The sequence below is a fragment of the Vombatus ursinus genome, unplaced genomic scaffold (genome assembly GCF_900497805.2).
Source record: "Vombatus ursinus unplaced genomic scaffold, bare-nosed wombat genome assembly UNPS02014802.1, whole genome shotgun sequence".
Classification (NCBI taxonomy): domain Eukaryota; kingdom Metazoa; phylum Chordata; class Mammalia; order Diprotodontia; family Vombatidae; genus Vombatus; species Vombatus ursinus.
In genome coordinates, this window is record NW_020954580.1 from 25,301,065 (window position 1) to 25,324,950 (window position 23,886).

The 23,886-nt window shown below is 39.5% G+C and overlaps 1 protein-coding gene across 1 annotated transcript; it reads left to right on the forward strand.

Annotated features, from left to right (window-relative positions):
* The first annotated feature begins 32 nt into the window (after positions 1-32).
* On the forward strand, positions 33-20,386 carry PPIL3 (peptidylprolyl isomerase like 3). The gene is made up of 7 exons (XM_027873850.1): positions 33-116; positions 2,842-2,881; positions 9,158-9,232; positions 10,693-10,786; positions 11,187-11,254; positions 16,064-16,182; positions 19,799-20,386. Exons 2-7 carry the CDS (start codon positions 2,879-2,881, stop codon positions 19,923-19,925), a joined length of 486 nt encoding a protein of 161 aa, XP_027729651.1. The 5' UTR covers positions 33-116; positions 2,842-2,878; the 3' UTR covers positions 19,926-20,386.
* The last annotated feature ends 3,500 nt before the right edge of the window (positions 20,387-23,886 follow it).

The following is a 23,886-nucleotide window of genomic DNA, read 5'->3' on the forward strand; positions in this document are numbered from 1 at the left end:
TTGGGGCCGGAGCGGAAGCGGCGCGCCCTCTTTCGTGCGTCGGCCTCACTCGCTTCTGGCCCGCTTGTTTTGGGGTCCAAAATCTCCGTTCGTGTTTGGAAGTCTGGAGCCGTAGGGTGAGAAAGGCTGCGGGTTAGGGATGGAGGGGAGGAGAGAGAGAGCGGGAAGCTGCGGGCCCTGCGCAGAGACAGAGCGAGGGGAAGGAGGAACCTAGTTTTCGCACCCCTTCTTTCCACCCGCATCTCCACTCTCGAACTCGATAGTTTCGCGACACTTGGTCTCGTTCCCTGTTTTAGGCGTCAAGTCTTGGTGCGGTTCGGTAGGCTGAGGAGGAGGGAGGGATGGAGAGGAGAGGAGAGGGAGGCTAGCGGAGACAGGCAGGGACTGGAGACGCTTTTAAGGGCAAGGAGGAGCCCTGACGGCTTGGGTCAGGTCAGCAAGTATTGAGCAAGCTCACCGTGGCCCAAGCTTGCACTGTACTAGGCGCTGGAGGTACTAAGAAAGGCAAAAAAAACCAGTGTGGCTGCAAAACTCACTTCCTTTCTACCTGTGATCTTTATATTTCCCTGGCCCTGCACCTGGAATCCCGACCCCCCTGGAGTATGCAAGTAAAAAGTGTCAGCACAGAATGACAAAGCAAGTAAAATAAATAAAAAGTGGCATATCACACAAAGTAAATGAAGTAAAAAGTGGTTTATCACAGAATAGCAGTTTGAGAGTAGGAAGGGACTGAACTGGGGCAAAGTCTTTTTAATTTTAAACATTCAAGTCTTAAGTAGGATTCGGCAGTAGTAGGGATCAAGTCGAGGTAGGACTGATTTTTCTTTACTCCTTTAAAGTCAGCCTCATTATCTTTAGAGAGTTTTTGGTGTGTCTGAAGGACAATGGTTCTCAGACTTTTTGGTCTCTGGATTCCTTTGAAGCTCTTAAAAATTGAGGACCCCAAAGAGCTTTTATTTATGTGGGTTATAGCTATTGATAATATACTGCATTAGAAATTACAACTGAAAATGTTTAAAATACTCATTTTTAATGTAGTAATAGTGAAATTCATTACATGTTAACATAATTAACATGGTTTAAAAAAATAACAATTTTCAAAAAAAAAATTAGTGGGAAGCATAGAAATGTTTTACATTTTTGCATATCTCTTTAGTTTCTGGCTTACTAGGAGACAGCTGGATCCTTCTGTTTCTGCATTCAATCTTTTGTAATGTGTTGTTTCAGTTGAAGTATGTGAAGAAAACCCAGCTTCATGCAGACATGTAGTTGGAAAAAGAAAGGGTTTTTTTTTATGACCTTTTTAGATGTTTATGGATATTCTTTGACACCATACCAGAACTGGTCAAGTAGTAGTTTCTTAAAGGTGAGTTGCAATGAGGAATCTAAAACCATATCAATGACCTTTTTGAACATGTTACATTAAGTTCCATTGGTTGGATCTTGCATTTTGAATGGATCTTTTACCCATGATTTTGTAACATTATGAATTGATCATTTGGAAAATATTGGTTCAGTGAATTATGCTGATCTTCCAAATGCTGACACAGTTCATCATAGGATGTAAAAAGATTATGTCATTAATGTCACTAGCGCTCTCATCAGAAAAATCTAAGAACTGGGAATTTGTCAAGCTCATGGTGGCAGGTGTAAGTACAGTTTTCCAGATGAGATATTAACAGTTTTTGCATTTGCAGTTGAAGCTTCACAGATCATGTAGCCTTTGGAAAATTCCACTGTATTCTCATGAATGAATGAGAGGGAAAAAGGCAAATAACATCTTCGTATTATTATGAAAATAGTTTTGATACTGCAAGATCTTTTGAAATGTCTGACGAACCCCCAGGATCCACAAGACCACATTTGAAAACATCTGGTATGGTGGATAGAGAATCAGCCTTAGTCAGAAAGACCTGGGTTCAAATCCTGCTACTGCAGTATTGGCTGTGTAACCTTGGGCAAGTTATTTAGCTTCTCAGTGTACCAGGAAACTCTCTTCCACTTGTTTTCCTGGTTTCCTTTAAAACAGAACTCAAACACCTCCTGCCGGAGGACTTCCCTGATTCCCTCTAGTTGCTAGTGTTTGCTGCACAAAATTGTCTTGTATTCATATGTATACGTTTACATGAGAAGTAGAATAGCTTAGTGGATAGAGAGCTGGCTTCCCTGTGCTCTAAGCAACTGTCTGAAACTATTAAAAAACTGTGTGAGTAGAGCTTTTCCTTACTAGGGAATTCCCTAGAACAGTGAAATAAGAGGGTTAGGCCCTTTCCCAGTTCCTATACTTATATGTGCATATAGTGTCTTACTGAGTAGAATATAAACTTAAGAGCAAGAATTATATCCTCTGTACATAGCACATTGCCTAGTACATAATAGGTGCTTAATAAATGCTTCTTGACTAATAAGTTGGAGAGCAATTGTGGATAGAATAGAGGGAATTTCCTCACTTGGAAGCTACTAAGTAATACTAAGAGATCACAGGTCTGGAACAAAGGAAAATTGAAAAGTTTAAAAGATAAAGCAAAATTATTTCCTTTAAAGTGAATCTTTATTAACAGTGGCTTTCTTTGGGACATACATACACATGTGTATGCATGGACACAAACACAACTGGCTTGCATTATAGAACAAATAAAGCAAAGCCCTAGTGGGATTGGATTTGTAGGATGGCTCTCAGAGCTCCTCTTCTTGCTTGTGGTCTTTTCTTTACATCTGCTACCCTTTACCTCTAACCATGATTCACTAGGATTGTTGTAAATGTGCTGTTTAAATTAAATAGATTTATTTGAATTAAATAAGGAAGGAAAAGTTTGTAAACTTTTTCCCCCTCCTTTTCAGCTTTCTTTTGGATTGCCTGAAATCCCCAAGTAGCAGGATGGTGAGTTTCATAGATTCCTTAAGAAAGTTTTTCTTTCTTTATAATTTTTAACTTAAAGAGTTCAGAATGCATTAAAATACTACTTCTAAAACTAGAACCATGAAACTGGTTGTAGAATTATAGTCATTTTAGAGCCTAAATGGAACCTCAGAGATTATCTAGTTCAACCTGCCCAATCTTACTAGTCTTAGGTAATTCTTTTTAGTTTATGTGATAACTGCCTTTGATATATAATTGGGCTTTGGAGAGAGAAACTTCATGCTCTTTACCAGAGCTAGGACAGGGGTAGACAAAGTGAGCAGCTGACTAGGTTGACACACGAGGAGTACTTTTTAATGTTGCTTGTTGTAAATGTGTATGTTTTTATCAGAGAATTCCATTCTCTTCCCCAGCCAAGGGGATGGCTGAGGGTGATGCCACAGACCCCCACCCCCAGGGCACTGTGTGTAAGCAGGGACTTGGAGCCTTGGTCTCGTATGTGGGCTAGGGACAAAGAAATGCTCTTGGGGGAGGTGGGTAGGATCAGGAGTATTCTGAATGGGAGCCTCCCAGAGAAAAAATAACTTTAGTGAATCAGAAAAATTGTCTAACTAGAAGCAGAGCCCCAGGCTGAGTCCAGAGGCAAACCATGCCTCCTTTCCTTGGGCCTGCTGCCAGCCCCACTCCCATAGACAGGTGTTGTGAGGATCGAGTCAGTGCATTTCACCAAACCTTTATTGAGGGAAAGTACTAGACATGGGAGAGACAGAGCTAAGGACATCATCCCTGCTCTCCCAGAGCTTCCACTCTACTGACCACATGGTTGAGAGTGACCAGGCTTTGAGCAGCCATTGAGTGTCGGATGCATGTGGAGTGTTCTTATTGGTCTAACTCACTGCTAAGATGGTATTCCATTAAGTCCACAGCCATGTCCCTCGAGATCTGGAAAGGAAACCCAGAGGTAGAAGTGGTCAGGCAAGGCAGAGAACTGGGCAGTGCCAGCCCTTGCTTCTGAGTGATGGTCCCCAGAGAGCTGCCAAACCTACCTTTGAGATATGTCACAGGTCCAGAGCCCCCCAAAAAGTGTCACGAAAAACAAGAATATCTTACAGGGAGTATCCAGCCAGGAAGATGTCCCCTTCCCTAAGAAGCCCGCCATGGGCATGCCCTCCCTACCCACTCCCATGGCCTGCCTGGCTCCACCCCTTCATTGGACACTCAGCATAGACCTCCTTCCACAGCAAACATCTGAAGACTCAACCCCCATTGATTATGTTAACTCCCCGCTACGTCGAGAAATGTTCTAGGCTCTGGGGAAGAGACAAACTTGCATAAGACAGGTCCTGTCATCATGGCAGTCACCAGCTAGGAGAGGGACATGAAAAGTAGCTCTAAGACAAAGTGACGTGGGAGAAGAACCACTCCAGTTCTTGCCACGGACCCGAGCCTTGGCTCCCAACTAGACTGAGCAGGGCTTGCCTTCCTGTCCTTGTCCCCATCCCAGAAGCAGTGGCAGGTGCTGCAGTGAAACCCTGGACCCAGCCCAGGCAGCTGAGGCCCTTGGCCCTCCAAGGCAGCCCTGCCTCTAGGACTGGAAGCCAGAGACCTGGAGTCAAGTCCTGCTATGTGACCCTAGGCAGGTTACCGAAAGTCTCTGAGCATGTTTTGTCACTAGAAGGGGAACATCATACTTGTACATCCTCTCTCATAGGAGGAAAAGCTTTTTGGAAACCGTGAAGCTATATTAATGTGCCTTATAGTTGTTGTTATTCTTAGTTGTTGTCTTTGCCATCATCATAGCATCGTTTTGTCTGTTTGAATAGAGAAGGATTTTCGGTGGCGCTCAGCCGCTACCAGAGACCTAAGCAAAACGGCAAAGTAAGAGACTTCTCTTTCCTTTTTCTTCTATTCTTTTATTGTTTTCTTAGTCCTCATTAACCAAATAAGCATCCAAGAAAAACGAGCAACATAAAAATAATTAAGCAGAAACATATAAGCACCAATCACATGTTTGTTTTCAAAATGTGTATGTTAATCTAAAAAAGAAAAATAAATTATCCAGCCTGCAAAACAACAACAACAACAACAACAACAACAAAACTCCATGATCCAAGGCATGTAGGTGTTTTATGCAAAGTTCAGTTTCCTGTGTTATTTAACCTTCTAGCACAGAGTGGTCACAGTTTTTGATCCTCTGGTTATTTCAGAGATTTAAGTGTTCCTATCTCTTTCCTTCTACTCTTTAAAGATTGTCCATTTTAGCCACTTCTAGGATTTGGTTATTCTGTTATTTAGGATTTACTTGAATGATTGTGTAACTTTTGTTTAGCTATTTAGCTTGTTGTCACTTCTAGCTCAAAACTTAAACCTTTTCTACTTTTTAAAAATTAATTTATTTTGATTTATCAACAATCATTTCCATAAGCTTTTGAGTTTTAAATTTTTCTCTCCTTCCTTCCCCAACTTCCTCTCCAAGACGGCGCACGATCTAATATAGGCTATACATATACATTCCTATTAAACATATTTTCACATTAGTGATGTTGTAAGTAAGAATTAGAACCAATAGGAGGAACCACCAGTAAGAGGAAACAAAACTCAACAGAAGAAAAAAAATAGCAAATAGTATGCTTCAATCTGCATTCAGACTCCATAGTTCTTTCTTTGGATGCGGATAGCATTTTCCACCACGAGGCCTTTGGAGATGTCTTAGATCCTTGTATTGCTGGGAAGGGTTAAGTTTATCAATATCAGGTATGGCACAACGTGGCTGTTAATTGTGTACAACGTTCTTCTGGTTCTGCTCACTTCACTCGGCATCAGACCATACAAGTCTTTCCAGGTTTTTCTGAAGTCAGCCTGTTCATCATTTCTTATAGCACAATAGTATTCCATTACATTCATATACCACAACTTGTTTAGCCATTCCCCGATTGATGGGCATCCTCTCAATTTCCAATTCTTTGCCACCACAAAAAGAGATGCTATAAATATTTTTGTACGTGTGGGTCCTTTTCCCATTTGTATGATCTCTTGGGATATAGCCCTAGAAGTGCTATTGCTGGGTCAAAGGATATGCACATTTTTAAAGCCCTTTGGGCATAGTTCCAAATTGCTCTCCAGAATGGTTGGATCATTTCACAACTCCACCAACAATGCATTAGTGTTCCAATTTTCCCACATCTTCTCCAACATTTATCATTTTCCTGTTTTGTCATGTTAGCCAATCTGATAGGTGTGATGTGGTACCTCAGAGTTGGTTTGATTTGCATTTCTCTAATCAGTAGTGATTTAGAGCATTTTTTCATATGACTATAGATGGCTTTATTTTCTTCATCTGAGAACTGCCTGTTTATATCCTTTGACCATTTATCAATTGGGGAATGACTTGTATTCTTATAAATTTGGCTTAATTCTCTATGTATTTTAGAAATGATGCCCTTATCAGAGAGACTGGTTGTAAAAATTCTTTCCCAGTTTTCTGCCTTCCTTCTAATCTTAGTTGCATTGGCTTTGTTTGTGCAAAAACTTTTCAATTTAATGTAATCAAAGTTATCCATTTTGCTTTTCGTAATGTTCTCTATCTCCTGTTTGGTCATAGCATTGTCCATCATGAGGCCTTTGAAGAACCTTTTCCACTTTCATCCTTTTGGTTTGATTTTGTGACTCCGTAGATCTTTGGCATGGTCACTGATCCACTCTTGCAGACAGATTGTTGAATATCCACAGTGTTTTCTTTTTCTTTTTTTTGTCTGTTTGTTGTTTGTTGTTTGTTTTTTGTTTTAGGTAATTGGGGTTAAGTGACTTCCCCAGGGTCACACAGCTAGTAAGTGTCAAGTGTTTGGTCTGAGGCCGGATTTGAACTCAGGTCCTCTTGACTTCAGGGCCGGTGCTCTATCCACAGCGCCACCTAGCTGCCATCACACTGTTTTCAACATAGCATGTCCTATGGAATAGCATAATGGTTTGTGTACAGTTGATTGTTTTCTATAAGGAAAAAACTGGCAACTCTAGTTAGAGATTTTCATGAAAAGTAGATCGTTAAAGAGAGGAAAAGTGAAAGGGTGTGAATGTGGCAAGAGTAGAGTGCTTTTAGGCAGTAGTAGAAAGTAAAAAAAAAAATAACATTTAAACTTTCCATAAAACTATTTAAATTTTTCTTTAATTTTTTTTCCCTTTTTTGAGTTAAAAAACTACCAGATATCCCTTATTTATATTTGTAGGCAGGTTGGGGTAGAAAGAGGGAATTGGGAGGGCAGAAAATATAAGCTCAATGTAAGTCATAGCAACTTTAATGGAGAAGTTCTTGTTTTGACTCACGTGATCCCAAAGTGGCCCCTGCAGTGGAGTGGGTGGGGAAGGATGGCAGGGGTCTCAGTGTACACTGGGGACCTTCTTCCTCCAGTATGCTCCTTTAGGTGTTGAGGAAAAGAGGGTGAAAAAAGACATCGGGGGGGAGGGGAAAGAGGAAGGTGACTGCATATTGAAAAGCACAGTTGCATTCCCCAAGGTGATCAGCAAGCATTTATTAGGCACATGTTATATATGCCAGGCACTTTGTCAAGTGAAAGGCTAAGAACGGTCTTACTCTTAAGGAGCTCACAGTCTACTGGGGAAAGAAACATTCAAACAACCATGTACAAAAAAGACATGCAGGATAGATCAGAGATAATCAGCAGAGGGAAGGCACTAGCATTAAGGATGATTGGGAGAGGCTTCATGTAGAAGGTGGGGTTTTAGCCAGGACTTGAAGGAAGCCAGGAAGCCCAGATGAGGAGGGAGATAGTGCTAGGAGTGAAGGTTAGTCAGGTCATGGAGTATGTGGGGTGGAGGAGCAAAGTATAGGAAGACTGGAAAAGTAAGAGCTCCGGGTTGTGAAGGGCTTTGAATTTTAAACCTCGGATTTTATATTTGATCCTGGAGGTGATAGGAAGCCACTAGAATTTATTGAATAAAGGAATAATGTGGTCAGACCAGTACTTTGGAAAAAGGTCAGTTTGAAAGCTAAGTGGAGGCTGGGATGGAGTGGGGAGAGATTTGAGGTAGGGAGGCCATCCAGCAGCTATTGCAGTGGTCCAGGTATGAGGTGAGGAGGGCCTGTACCAGGGTGGTAGCACTGTCAGAAGAGAGAAGGAGGCATATGCAAAAGATGTAAGGAGGTAGAATCAGCAGGTAACAGATTGTATAGAGAGGATGAGAGACAGTGAGGAGTTCAGGAGGACGCCTAGGTTGCAAGCATGGGTGAATGGGAGAAATGTTGCCATAGTAATAGGAAAGTTAGGAGGAGGGAAGGTTTTAGGGGAAAAGATAAAAAGTTCAGTTTTGGACATGTGTTTAAGGTGTCTAGGAGACAGCCACTTTGAGAGGTCCAGTGGGCAGTTAAAGATAAGAGGGCAGGGGCAGCTAGGTGGCGCAGTGGATGGAGCACCAGACCTGGAGTCAGGAGGACCTGAGTTCAAATCCGGCCTTGGACCAAACACTTGACACTTACTAGCTGTGTGACCTTGGGCAAGTCACTTAACTCCAATTGCCTTAAAAAAAAAAACCAAAACGATAAGAATGTGGATATTAGGAGAGAGCTCAGGGTTGGATAAGAAGATATGAGAATCATCAGCCTAGATAATCATTGAGTCCATGGGAGCTCATGAGATTACCAAGTGAAATAGCCCAGGGGGACAAAAAGGAGAGTCCTGGACAGAGCTTTGGAGAACACTCCCGATTAGTGGATATGACCTCGGTGAATATCCAGCAGAGGAGATTGAGAAGGAGCAGTTCCACAGGACCCTTTGAGAGAACTGTTACATTCACTCATTGTAGAGCATGATCTTCTCAGGGATTTGGGAGAATAGGGAGATTTAACTGCAACCACCTATATTGTAAATAGGGGTTATTGCCAGAAAGAATCACATGCCTAGAGTTTGGTAGGGCTATGTTTGAGGAAAACTAATCCTACATTTTTGTTCTTGGAGCACAAAGAGGTTGTTGTGAGCCATATAATGGTCTTCTGTCCTTATCAATATAACTCCCAAAGAGCTTAATGATGCTTTTTACATGAATGATGTTGTCATTTAAAAAAAAAAGATATCTACTTAAATAATTTTCTGGAGGTATTAAAACAGCTTTCCTTATTTACTAAACCTTTTTTTTTTTCTTTTCAGTTGGTCACCTCTGAAGCATCATTATATAATTCTGTTTCTATTTGGATTGTTATCTGAGTTTTTAAGTTGGCAATAATACAGTGCATAAATGCGATTGAAGAAAATTGATTTATTTTCACATTCTCTTTCCCCTTTTTAGTCTGTGACATTGCACACAGATGTAGGTGATATTAAAATAGAAGTCTTCTGTGAGCGGACACCCAAGTCATGTGAAGTAAGTATTGAAATAAATAATAACTTGGCTCTGAACACTTTAGTGATGTAGTGGAAAGAGTTCTGGATTTGGAGTCAGAGAACATGGGTTAAATCCTGTCATTGCCCCCTACTACTTAGGCAAGTCACTTAACTTTCTGGGCCTCAAGTTTCCTCATCTGTAAAGTGATTGGGCTGGACTAGATTTGTGGTGTCAAAGTCAAATAGAAATGGATCTTGGGCTGCGTATTAACTTAGAAAATTACAAATTAGCATTATGTTGTATTGTATTTGTATTTATTTTGTTAAAAATTTCCCAATTACATCTTAATCTCGTTCTGGGTTTCGAGTTTGACACTTCTGGACAAGCTCTCTTAGCATCCGTTCCATCATGAAGTCTGTGAACCAATGTAAAGGTGTACAATTCACTGTGAATCAAGGGGCTTTAGTTTTCATGTAGAAAATATATAAATGACCAGAACACCGGATTAATGATTTTGCAGTGGGTTTTTTGGCTTCTTTAATATCTTGTTTTGTGTGTTTATATTTGAGGGAATAGGTCTGATGTTACCATTTAACACCATATGTGCATAATTGAGGACTTCATAAATGCCTTTTATGATAAAATGATATTATAGAGATTTCTGTTTGCTATCCTAACCAGTAGGTAAGTAGTAGCTTATCTGTCACTCAGAAGTATCGTGAGAAGTCCCTGAACTTCTCCAAGTGAAATGAAGAAGAGCAGTATAAAGGCCACTGCTTGCTTCTAGCACCCAGGCTCAGAATAAAGAATCATGGAATTGGAAGGGACCTTCTTGGGCATCTAGTCTAATTCCTACACAAAAGGCTGTGTGTCACTGTGACACACGCTGAGAAATAGGCTTTGCTTGTCAAAGGTGGAACAAAGATGAGATGGACCCATCAACAGTAGAAGTGACTTGCATCATAGGATTTAAGAGTATCAGGAATCTTAGTGTTTCATTCAGCAAATCTCACACTTTCTGGTCTTAGAGACCCCTTCACACTGTTTGAAATTATCAAGGATCCACCTTGCCAAAGAGTTTCTGTTTGTGTGGGTTATGTCTATCAATATTTAATGGATTAGGCATTAAAAAGTCTTAGTATTATCACAAAAATAGTTTTAATATTGAGAACCTCCTGAAAGGGCATAGGGGTCCCTACTGCTTTCTGAACCACCCAACCCCTCATACAGAATAGGAACCTGAAATCTTGTCTTCTAATTAATTTTCTGTAGAAAATAGACAAACGTGATTGTAATGTTAGATGAAAAAATATTTTGCAGTTATTTCAGTTGCTTATTGACAAAAATTAAGTATAAAGTACAATTAGTGTCCAGATTAATGTTTGAAATGTACATTTTAAATCCATCAGCCATAGTGTTTGAAGAATCAAGTGTTTTTATTTAATTTTTAAAACATCATTGCTATAGAATTTCCTAACATTTATTTTCATATTCTCTAGAATTTCTTGGCTCTTTGTGCTAGTAATTACTACAATGGGTGTATATTTCACAGAAATATCAAGGGTTTCATGGTACAAACAGGAGATCCAACAGGTGAGTGCTTTAATTCATTACTAGCTTTCTACCTGGGAATGAAGGGGGGGAAAAAATTATCCTAAGTGTAGAAGCTGGGATTTTTTGTATTATGCTGTAGTTTGTTCTCAAAAAAATGTCTAAGAGTCCAGTAGGTACTGTTTTAGTAAATAATTTTTAAAGTGAATTATTCTTTTTTGTTATTTGTGTGATGTTTCATTTTCATTGATTAGTTCATGTACCACAATTTTAGAAGGTGAGATAAACTATCTGGACATGTTAGTTTGCCATCTATTAAGATGGGTCATTTTAAAAGTTTTAGGGTCTTAATACTTCATTTTTTTCCTCCTAAAAATAACTTTCCCTCCTCCCTTTTTTCTTTTAAAAACTTGAGCCAAATATTCATTTTATTGTTCTGCAGGTTCTGGAAAAGGAGGCAACAGTATCTGGGGCAGGAAATTTGAAGATGAATACAGTGAATACCTTAAGGTATCTCTCTGTTCTTCAGTATTATTCAGGTACCTTAGGTTTCTCACTAGTTAAAAGTTGGAGACTTTCAAACTGAATTAACTCATTAAATACAAGTTAGCATGATTTTGCAAGTAGGAATTTTGGGTAGTTGCTTTTGCATATTTCATGACTTAATGGCTCTGATGAAACTTAACATAGGTTAGTGCTTGACCTCTTCCTATAATTTAACCCTACAGTTTATTATCATTATTTTTATTATATTGGTGTTGTAGTGGATAAAATGTTGGGCCTGGAGTTAGGAACACTCATCTTCCTGAGTTCAAATGTGGCCTCACACACCAGCTGTTTGACCCTGGCCAAGTCACTTACCCCTGTTTGCCTCAGTTTCCTCATCTGTAAAGTGAGCTAGAAAAGGAAATGCAAACTACCCTAGTATCTTTGCCAAGAAAATCCCAAATGGGGTCACAAAGAGTTGGACAGGATTGAAAAATGAATGAACATTTATTATACTTTTTGCTTTTCAATCAAAAATTTATATTAGATTGGCACATCTTGTTCCCATTTAAACTTTGCAGGTATACTAGTATATCTATTTGTAGTATATTAAATACTATTTTGTGCCAAACCTCTCAAGGACAGTGAGTTTCAGTTGTATTTCAGTTGCTGCTAGATGGTATCTTGTTTAAAAAAAAAAAAGTGAATGTATTCTGATGCATGTATGCAAATACTCTTTTTTGATGTTTTAAGTTCAAATTAAAAAAAAAAATTAAAAGAAAACAAAAGTATTTTACCGAGATGGTTTGAAGAATTTCCCCCTTTAAATTAGAATATAAAAATCATTAAACAGTATCTACTAGCATAAGTATAAACTGAGGATATTGAGTAATTCAACTGCATTAAGTACTGCTGTGTCTGATAATAGAGCTTATAGACATAAATCTTTTCTCATTATTCTACATCCTGTTCTTAGCATTTGATCAGTCATTAAACTGATAGACCCACTCCTTCATGAGCCTCTTGTAGTTAGTGGGTTCTGCTAAAAATAAATAGTCACCACTGGGAGTAACAGCTCCTTGAGAGATATCTCCTTGTTATTGGAACCTGAGGCTCCTCCTCCCTTGCTTTCTATCTTTGTGCCCTTGGGCAAGTCACTTAATCTCTAACTGCCCCAGATAGCTCTCAGATGGGATATTTAAAATGTTTGAGATACATAATTTCTGGGTAGTCATTTTATTAATAATGATAGCATTTTAATAAAAGGTCAGTGGTGCTCTTCAAGGCCAAAGACAATTATGGCCTCAGGCTCACAGTTCATATGCCCCTGGGAGTGGGGTGTTCCTGAGGGTGCCAATCAGCTCTGACTGGCTAACAATGAGAGAATGAATGTCAATGAGGGGCTGGACCTTTTCTAATGAATTTATGTCTTTTATGTCTAAATGATCCTGAGCCTTGGGCATTCTGTTCAAAGAATTTATCTCCATCCAGATCTGAGTAGAGCACCTTGGCTTCCCCACTTGGGTGGGGTCTGAAAAAGATTAAGAAAGTTAATATCATCTCACTATCAGTAAGTTCTTCAAGAGAATGAACTTTGAAATGAAGACTATAGAAAAAGGGGGAACTCTGGATCTCTCCAAATCATTGGTTATTAATAATCATTTCTCTCACAGACTAGTTGCAGAGAAGATTATGAGCTGCATTGGTAGTAGAGGGAGTTATTTGCCATGAGCTGCCTATACTGGAGAAATCACAGGTCTGATTTTTTAACCAAAGGCAGTTCATAAATGTGAGCTATAACTAATACATTGAAACTTCATGGTAGCATTCTTCTCCAGTTTCATGCCATTGAACAACTTTTCATTATACCCTCTACTTGCCCTGGACTCCATTAGCTCCCATCTCTTCCAGGAGGTTGCCCTTTTGATCATCATCTCTACCTAATTGTAGATCTTTTCTTATTCATTGACCCTTTCTGTTTGCTCATGGTGTTTGCTTTTTTCATGACCTTTAAAGACATTGAGGTCTCCTGCTGGGGAGCAGGGGGCACTGACTAAAGCTTTTTGTGTTGGAAGCCCAGGACCTGGTCACTGGCTTTGTGTACTGGGGCCTCTGATGCTGTCAGTTGAAGGCTGTAGGGTTCTGGCAGCTTACCTGTTGTTGGGCTGGTATCAGCTCTAAGGGTAGAATTGGGTAGTGTGGTCCCTGGAGGTTGCCTGCTCATCCGGGCCTTTCCTTCCTTTCATGGCTGCAGGCTCGCAGTTCATATGCCCTCGGGAGTGGGGTGTTCCTGAGGGTGGCTCCTTTCCGATGGATGTTGCAGGATGTTTGGAGTCTTGCTTCCCTTAGTTTTGCTGAGGCACTGGGAGACTTGGTTGCTGTAGAATTCCAAGACATGTAGTGGTTTTTTGAGCTGGTTTCCTCTGGTTCCTCTGCCCTTACTGAGACACTCAGGGGTCCAGGTGTTGGTGTTTGCCTGCTCCAACCACCTGGGTTTCAGGATCTCCTCCTGGTATGCAAAGGTGGGGCTTTCTGCTAGCTTGCTGAGAGGCCTCCAGTTCTATACTGCTCCCCTTGCCTCAGGGCAGGAGGGGCTTTTCCAGTTAATCCCTCAAGCTACCTGGGCTACAGGACTGCTGCACTTCTTTTTTCTTCAGCTGTTCCAGGGTTTTTCCTGGGGTGATATTTTCTGGGCTTTCAGAAGTTAATAAGGGACGGTAAGAACGACTTACTTCCTACTCCGCCATCTTGGCTCCCAGAAGCAGCTCATTGACTCTTTCTAGAGACTACCTATAGACATGCCCAGGTTTTCCCAATTCTTAAAAAAGACCTTCACTTGGCCCTGCCATCCCCTCTAGAAGTTGACCATCTCTGTCTTCCCTTTCATAGCCAAATTTAAAAAAAAAAAGACTTCTGCTGATTGCCTCTACTTTCTCTCCTCCCACTCACTTATTGACCCCTTTCATTCTGGTTTCTGTCCCACCACTCAACTGAAATTTTGGTCTCCATAGTTACCAACAATCTCTTTTTTGGCAAATCCAGTGACTTTTCCTCAGCCTTATCGACCTTGATCCAGCTCGTGGTACTGCTGACAAGCTCCTCCTTCATCATGTCCTTCCTCCTCCCTTGGTTTTTATGACATTGCTCTGTCATGGTTCTTTTTCTCCCTGGAAGACCAAGGGGTCTTCTTTTAAGGTTCCTCACCCATGTCCCATCCTTTATTTATGGGTGAAGCCCAGGGCTCTGTCCTGGGCTCTCTCATCTTTTTTTCTCTGTTCACTCTCTTTGAGATTTCATCAGCTCCCATGGATTCAGCTGTCATCTCTATTGATATGATTCCCCAATCTGTATATCCAGCTCTTATCTCTACTTATCTCCAGGCTTACATCTCTAAATGCCTGCTGGACATCTTCTCCCAGGTATCCCATAAGCATTTCAAACGCAGTATATCCAAAACAACTTATTTTCTTCCCTCCTAAATCCACTTCCCTTCTTTCTACCCACATCACAACCATCTGAGTTGGTGTCCTCATCTTTTCTCACCTGAACTTTTATAGTAGCTCCTAATTGATCACCCTACCTCTAGGCTCTCCCCTCTCTAATCTGTCCTCCACATAGGTGACAAATTGATATTCCCAAAACACACACCTGACCACGTGACTTCACTGCTGTAGAATATAAATGTTTACTTGGCATTTAAAGTCTTTCAGTCACTAAGCAATCATTAAGCACCTAACATGTCCCTGGAGTTGGGCTAAGTGCTAGGGATATGAAGGCAAAACAATAGTCCTCGCAATTAGGGAACTCACAATCTACAAGCAAACAAATATGTACAAACAACCAAGCTTATATACAGGAAAAACAGGAAATAATTAAAGGAGGAAGGGGCTAGAAACAAGAGGGATTAGGAAAGGCTTCCCGTAGAAGGTGAGATTTTAGTTGGGATTTGAAGGAAGCCAGGAGGCAGAATGAGGAGGGAAAGCATTCCAGGCAAAGGCTTTTTCTTCAGGTTCACCAGATTTAAAGGATAAAGTACAAATATCCATTTGGCATTTAAAGCATTTAAATCTATCGCATTCTAGCTCCAACCTATTTTTCCAAGCTGATTACCCATTATTCTCCTTTAGCCTCTGCATACTTCAGCTGACTGTCCCAGTTGTTCCTTATATACAGTATCCTCTGTGACCTTCAGGCCTTTTCACAGGTTGGCCATGCCTGAAATGCTCTCCTTTCTCCTCTCTACCTCTTGAAATTTCTATCTACCTTTAAGGCTCAGATGAAGTGCCACCTCCTTCAAGAGGCCTTTTTTAGTTAACATCAATTGTTAATAACCTTCATGCCCATGACCACTGTCCCTTGGCCAGGCAGTGTGTATCTATTCTGTACATGTCCTGTATTTACTTTTTTGTGAACATGTTATATCCCCCACGTAGAAAATAAGTTCCTCGAGGGCAGGGACTTTTATACTTTTGTGGTTGTATTCCTAGTGTTCAGTACATGCTGGGCTTGGTGATGGACTACATAATAAGATCCTTTGAGTTATTCAGTTAACACTCTGATATTCTCATCCCCTTTTTAAAAAATACCATTATTTGATTATTATATGTTGTAGAATTTTACAGTTTTTTTAGTCCAACTCTTACTCCCCAAAGAAGAGTTCGTCTAGTTTAGTCCATTTTATAAGGGATAAAGGTAAAGTAACTGAAGCTCAAGGTGGTGAGGGGATTTGCCTCTGTTTATATAGCTCAGTGGCAAAGCATGTTTATCTCAGGCCTAAATTCAGAGTCCTTCTTAATAAATATGATTAAATTGGTATTTTTGATGGTCTCTTAGCACAGCGTTCGAGGAGTTGTATCCATGGCTAATAATGGCCCAAATACCAATGGATCACAGTTCTTTATTACTTACGGCAAGCAGCCTCATTTGGACATGAAGTACACGGTGTTTGGAAAGTGAGTATTCTGGATACTGTTTTTTTAGTTTCTTTTGAGTAAGGATACATCTGAGTACTTAAAATATAGCACAAACCAGTACCCCCATTTTCAAAGAGCCTCTTGTTCTTTACAAACCAATGGAAAACCAATTATTTAGGTGTTCATTGCGCACGTTTTCTCCCTCTGCCATTCACATGTGTATATGTATATGTATGTATGTATATATATACATATACATATATATAGAGAGAGAGAGGGGTGTGTGTGTGTGTGTATGTGTATGTGTATATGTGTGTGTGTGTGTGTGACAGAGACCAAGAGATTCTAGTGAGATTAAATTTTAGGATTTTTATGATTCTCTTTAGAATTAAAATTTAAATTATAATGTCCACCTCCCAGGAATTTGAGACTTCTCATGGATTTCCTAAGTTATATAAGTAAGAAAAGTCATATCACTCTTTACTATCTTGGATAAAGCTGTAATCCTAACAAAACTTTAGTTCAGGGGTTCTTAACCTGAGATCCAGGGAATTTTTAAAAAAAAAAATATTTTGACAGGAGGTGGAGTCAAGATGGCAGACAAAAGGCAATGACTGATCTGAACTCTCCTCAAAACCCCTCTGAACATCTTCAAATAATGCCATAAAATTCCTGGAGCAGCAGAGCCCACAAAAGGACGGGGTGACATAATTTTCCAGCCAGAAACAATTTAGAAGGTCGGCAGGAAAGGTCTGTCCTACCTGGGTGAGAGTGGAGCACAATTCACCACAGGCCGTGTCAGCACAGACCCAGCCTTAGCAAACCAGGAGCAGGCCTTGAGAGCCACTGAATCAGCAGTGGCAGCAGCTGCTTGCAGAGCTCTTGGCCAGCAGACAGTAAGGGGGTCAAACAGCTGATCAGAAGGAGATTACAGGGGTCTCTTTGCTAGCACTAGGGCAGGACTCTGTTGCTTTGCCCATACTCGGATCCAGGTCAAGGTCCTAGGTGGCGGTCCCAGGGCAAGGAGGAGCACTAGCACACTAGAGCTTGCAGCTGTGGTGGAGCAAGGGCCCTCCTTACAATTCCAAGGCAGAAAAGAGTGCTGGTGGTCACTCACAGACCAGGAGAGTAGTAAACACCCCTCTCTTTAGATCATACCATCTCAGAAGAACTGAAAACTTACAAGTCCCTAGAAGTATCTCTGAAAACAGCTACACAAAACCCCTGAAACTTGGGACAGTGCGTCCTCTACCCTGGAAGCAGAGCCCTACTTTAACAAAGAGTTAAGTCAAGAAATAGGCTGGGAAAATGAGCAAACAACGGGAAAAATTTCTGGCTGTAGAAAGTTACTGTGGTGACAAGGAAGATCAGAACATACACTCAGATGAATAAGAGAATAAGGGATAAGAGAAAAGGGATAAGAGAAGGGGGGGGCAAGGTGATAGAAGGGAGAGCATATTGGGGGAGGAGGTTGTGAGAAGCTAGACACTTGAGCAAGGACTGAGTGAAAGGTGAGAGAAAATAGAATAAATGGGGGGAAATAGATTGAAGGGAAATATAGTTAGCAACAGTAATAGTGAAAAAAATTTTGAAGTAAGTTTCTCTGATAAAAGCCTCATTTCTCAAACATACAGAGAACTGACTCAAATTTATAAAAATAAGAGCCATTCCCCAATTAATAAATGATCAAAAGATATGAACAGTTTTCAGATGAAGTAATCAAATCTATCTGTAGTCATATGAAAAAATGCTATTTTTTCTCACTATTGATTGGACAAATGCAAATTAAAACAATTCAGAGGTATTACCTCATACGTATTAGATTGGCTAATAGGATAGAAAAAGAAAGTGACAGATGGTGGAGGGTATGTGGGAAAAATGAGACATCAGTGCACTGTTGGTGGAATTGTGATCTAATCCAACCATTCTGTAGAGCAATTTGGAACTATGCCCAAAGCAATATAAAATCCTTTGACTTAGTAATACCACTACTAGGTCTATATCCCAAAAGAGATTAAAAAAAAAAGAAGGAAAAAGACCTACATGTACAAAAATATTTATAGCAGCTCTTTTCTGGTGGCAAAGAATTGGAAATTGAGGGTATGCCTATCAGTTGGGGAATGGTTGAACAAATTGTGGAATGTGATTATGATAGAATACTATTGTGCTATAAGAAATGATGAGGGGGGGATGCTCTTAGAAAAATCTGGAAACACTTATATGAGCTGATGCAAAGTGATATGTATTGTGGACAAAGTAACAACAATATTATAAGATGATCAGCTGTGAATGACTTAACTATTCTCAGCAATACAATGATCCAAGACAACTCTGAAGGACTTACGATGAAACATCCATCCTCAGAGAAAGAACTGATGGTGTCTGAATATAAATTGCAGCATACTTTTTTTAAACTTTCTTTATTTTTCTCGAAGGTTTTTTTTTATGACTAATATGGAAGTGTTTTGCATGACTGCACATGTATAACCTATATTGAATTCCTTGTCTTCTAAATTGGGGGGGGTGGAGAGAGAGGAAAGGAGAGTATTTGGAAGTCAGCGTTTTAAAAATGAATGTTAAAAATTGTTTCTACATGTAACTGGGGGAAAATAAAATAATAAATTCAAAAAATAAAAAAATCTATCTTTTGATAATTTATGTCAGCATAATTAGTTTCCTTTATAATCCTATGGATTTTATTTTATGCATTTAAAAACATTTTGACAAGGCATCCATAGCCTTCACTAGATTGCCAAGGGCATCCATGGTGCAAAAAAAAGTTTAAAAACCTGTGCTCTAAGTTGACATGAGGCATTTCTTTTCTCTCTGTCTCTAGCATTCAGAATTTGCATTTTCTTGTTTTCTATTGTCTCTTTTCATTCTCTTCAACCTAAATTTAGAGCTGCTTGGTGCAAGTACAATAGTTCTACATGTATCAGTGGAATAAATTTACAAAATAAAGTGATATCTGCCTTTTCATACTTCAGGAAATTTAATGCGCTTCATTAACCTTATAGCTGATGGTAATAATATTGACAGTATTTTATATTTGTGTGCATTTGGTTTAAAAGCTACTCTGTTTTATGTATTTGTCCCATGTGTAATCATTTAGAGTAACTACGAATGAAGGTAGAATGCAGTATTCTTGAGCTGCAGTAGAAACTTTTTTTTACACCTATTGCTTGTAGTTGACCAAGAATATAAAAGTTGGAGGCCTGAACTTTTGCCTTCTCCTATATGTGTGTGTGTGTGTGTGTGTGTGTGTGTGTGTGTGTGTGTGTATACTATAGGATAGATACTATAGTATAGATACTATAGTAAGAAAGCAGATCAAAATTAAACCAAAATTTTTGCTATGTTTATGCCTGAGTAGTGTCATATACAAAAATATAAGATGTGAGCTTTATTTTCAAGGACACTGAAGTTCAGAGAAAAGAAGTTACGCACACATAATAAATTAAACAATAACAAGTTGAAATCAATTTTTTAAAAAACCTCAGCAGCAGTTTATTACAGTAGTAGATGAGCTATCACAAGGCATGATGTGACTAACTGCCACATGAATTATAATAGGAATCATAATTGTTAGAGGAATTAAAAAACCATGAATTTATCATTCCAAAAGAATTTTCATGAGTGTTCTATTTTCTTTTAGGGTAATAGATGGCCTAGAGACTTTGGATGAACTAGAGAAGCTGCCAGTAAATGAAAAGACTTTCCGGCCTCTTAATGATGTACACATTAAAGATATTACCATTCATGCCAACCCATTTGCTCCATAACTATAATGTATTGGACAAAATTTTGTCAAGCTCAACACAGGAAACACCTCATTCTTGTTCACTGCTTCATTATGCCACGGACTACATCTTTCTACTTGTTTCCCAATAAGGAGTTAAGACAGTTGGTTTTGCCTAAGGAGGGGGAGTATGGGCCCTTCAAGCCAATTCTGCAAAACTTGTCCACTGTGAAATGATGGAAGGAAAAAAAACTGAACTAGAACAGTATGACACACCATGACACTGTGCGTATTACTTTTCTGTCTCTAGCAAATATTTATGAGAAGAATTCATACATGTATTAATGGCTTCCTTCATGAAAGTATGTAAAAGAAACAGTCTAGTTTTCGGAAGTGACATACTACAGAAAACGATATCTTCACAACCATAATAAAGCGTGTTGTTGGATTTGTTACTTTTTAAAAAAAAAATTAAACAAATGTACATAACTTGGGAAAAGTTTTATCTTTTTTTAAAATTTCTGAGCCTCTTGTTATAAAACAGAAGTTGTTTACTTTTCTCATAAAAGTCAATTTTTGTGGAAACATTATTTTAGACTTTCAGGTTTATAGATAAATTTAAATTAAGTAATGCATAAGTTTTACCCGGAAATATAGTAAGCCTCTGGATTTAAGAGCTAGCAGTGAATGATCAAAATATCATACACACAAATATTATCATATGCTGTAACAGAAAACATTAACATTTATCTGTCTAAATAGTTATATGTAGACAATTTAATTTATTCTCATAAAATTGTAATTTACATCCTTGTCATTAAAGCTGAATCAAACTTATGGCAATGGCTTTGTGGAGAAAGAGAGGGTGCTGGTCAGAAAAAGCAGGACTAATCCTGCCTCTGATACTAGCCATGTAACCACATAACCCTGAATAAGGGTTTTAACCATCCAAGTTCAAATCCAGCCTCAGACTTACTAGCTTCTGACTTTGGGCAAATCACTTAACTTCTGTTTCCCTCAGTTTCAATCAATCAATAAACATTAATTAGGTACCTATTGTGTGCTGGGCACTGTGCTAAGCTTTGCAACACAAAAAGAAGCAAAAAACTCAGTCCTTGTCCTCAAGGACCTCACAATCTAATCGGAGACAATAAACAAATCAAATATGTACAAATGAGCTATATGTAAGAAAAATAGGAATTAAAAGAGAGAAGGTATTAGAATTAAGAGGGTAGAAGGAAGGGTTTTAGTAGGGACTTAAACCAGGAAAGCCAGTAGGCAGAGATGGGGAGGCAGAGCGTTCTAGGCATAGGGCATTCTCGGCCAGTGAAAATGCCTGGAGCTGAGTGGTAGAGTATCTTGTTCCTGGAACAGCCAGGAGGCCAGTGTTACTGGATTGAAGAGTACGTGGTGAGGAGTAGAGGAGTAATGTGTAAGAAGATTGGAAAGGTGGGGGTGGGGGAGAAGATTATGAATTACTTTGAATGCCAAACAGGATTTTGTATTTGATCCTGAAGATCATTGGGAACCAGAGTAGAAGAATGAAAGGGTCAGACTTGTACTTTAGGAAAATCACTTTAGTGGGTGAACAGAGGACGGATTGGAGTGGGACGGCATTTGCGGCAGACATGCCCTCCAGCAAGCTATTTCATCAGCTCAGGTGTGAAGTGATGAGGACTTATACTAGAGTGTTGGCAATGTCAGAGGGGAGAAGGGTGGTGTATACAAGAGATGTTGCAGAAGTGAAATCCAAAGACCTTTGCAACAGCTTGGATGTGGGAGGTAAGAGATAGTGAGGAGTCCAGGATGAATCCTAAATTTTGAGCCTGTGACATTTAAAAAATTCAAGAGACATAATTTCACAGTAATTAGCCATTTTATTAACAATGCCAGCATTTTAATAAAAAAGTTAGTGGCACTCTCAAATGCCAAAGACCCCTCATGGTGGTGGGCTTACAGCTTATATGCCCTTGGAAGAGAGGTGTGCTGAGGATGGCAATAACTCTGACTGGTTAACAATTAATGAGAGAATGAATATTATAATTAGGGGCTGGATTTATTCTAATGAACTTGTATTATGTCTATCTAGTCTATGGACTATAGAGAAAGGGAGGAACTCTGGATCTCTCCAAATCATTGGTTATTAATAATCATTTCTCTCAAGCCTGAGGAACGTGGAGGATGGTATTGCTCTGTACAGTAATAGGGAAGGTGGGACCTGGGGAGGGCTTAGGGGGAAAGATACTGAGTTCTGTTTTGGACAGGTTAAGTTTAAGAAGTGGACAGGTTGATTGGTTCCTCCTAGAACTTCTAATGGAAAGAGGAGATCCAGGCCAAAGGTGTCTTCATCCCTCCCTGGGCAGTCCTGCCGACTTATTTCCATAGAACCCACCCTGTATGTTTTCCATCCCCATGTCTTTCAGCTCCTTTTTGCATATTGTCTTCCCCTGTTAGAATGTAAGTTCCTGAATACAGATCAAAGTGAGCAGAACCAGGAGAACATTGTGCACAGTAACAACAATATTATATGATGAAGAGCTAGGAATAACTTGGCTATTCTCAGCAATACAATGATCCAAGATAATCACAAATTACTCACGATGAAGAATGCTATTGGCATCCAGAGAAAGAACTATGGAGTCTGAATGCAGATCAAAGCATACTATTTTCTCTTTTTTTTCTTTTTTTTTCCTTTCTCATGGTTTTCCCCTTTTGTTCTGATTCTTCTTTCACAACATGACTAATGTGGAAATAAGTTTAATATGATTGTACATGTGAGGGGTGATGGGAGTTGGACCCCTAAAAGGAAAAGACTATGTCTTTGAAAGAATCCAGTCCCTGGATTTTCCCATACAATCTAGTCCCTGGGCGCCCCCCCCCATCAGGCCCATCCCAGACCACCTAGATACTCAATAGTCCTTTTAACAGCCCTTTCACTATGGCTCTCTGATCCACCCTAGACCATTTAATTCCTTTCATTGTCTATATCTGGCCCAGCTCAGGCTATTTATCAATCCTTAATCCCATCCAGATCTTCTCACTGTCTTTTTTTGTACATAAATATCAGTCTCATCCCCATTAAGTTGCAGATTCACTAGGAACTCTGCCCTTTCCTATTGGAGTTAGAATATACTGCTCCCTTGACTGAAAGAAGGCTTGAGGACTCAAATTCTTTCCAGGCAGATTCACCCTGTACCCTTACATTTCAGGGTTCCCAGCACCCAAACCGCAACACCTGTATAGCCTATATCAGATTGCTTGCTGTGTTGGGGAGAGGGAGAGGGGAGATAGGGAGGAAGAAAAGAATTTGGAACTCAAAATCTTATAAAAGTGAATATTGAAAATTATCTTTACATGTAGTTGGGAAAAAAAATACTATTAAATGGAGAAAAAAAGAATTGATGTCTGCATATTGACTGAAGCGTACTATTTTTCTTTTTTCTTTCTCCCTCCCCTTTCTTTCTAAGCCTTCTTGCACAAAATGGCTAATATGAAAATGTTTTACATGACTGCACATGTATAACCTATATCAGATTGCAGGAGGGTGGAGGGGAGGGAGGAAGGTATAGAACTAGAACTCAAAACTTTAAAAAAAAAAGAATGTTAAAAATTGTTTTTATATTGGGAATGCTATAATTGAAGAAAATAAAGTATTATTTTTTTTAAAAAAATGTGAATTCCTTGAGGGAAGGGACTATCTGTTTTATTTGTATTCTCAGGCAGGTGTTAATCCCTTAATAAATGCTGACTGTTCTTGACACCTAATTAAAGATTGAGCACTCTGCCTAACCTTACATTTAAATCTGTCTCTAGTTAACTCCTGGCCTCTTTGTGTCAAAGGCAAATCTTACTGGAATTGTTTGGGTAACAAAATAGCAGATTGTGGATAGATAAGTATCTAGAGAGAACAATGGAGAAACAACTGGCCTTTTCTGGCTACTTACCTCAGCCTAGGCGAGGGGTGGGGAACCTTTGGCCTAGAGGCCACATGTGTCCAACTTTTA

Bases quoted from the DNA above. Each gene is read 5' to 3' on its own strand.
- PPIL3 (XM_027873850.1), top strand. The intron at 10,787-11,186 runs GTGAGTGCTTTA...ATTGTTCTGCAG, and splicing joins ACAAACAGGAGATCCAACAG to GTTCTGGAAAAGGAGGCAAC. The intron at 16,183-19,798 runs GTGAGTATTCTG...ATTTTCTTTTAG, and splicing joins AAGTACACGGTGTTTGGAAA to GGTAATAGATGGCCTAGAGA.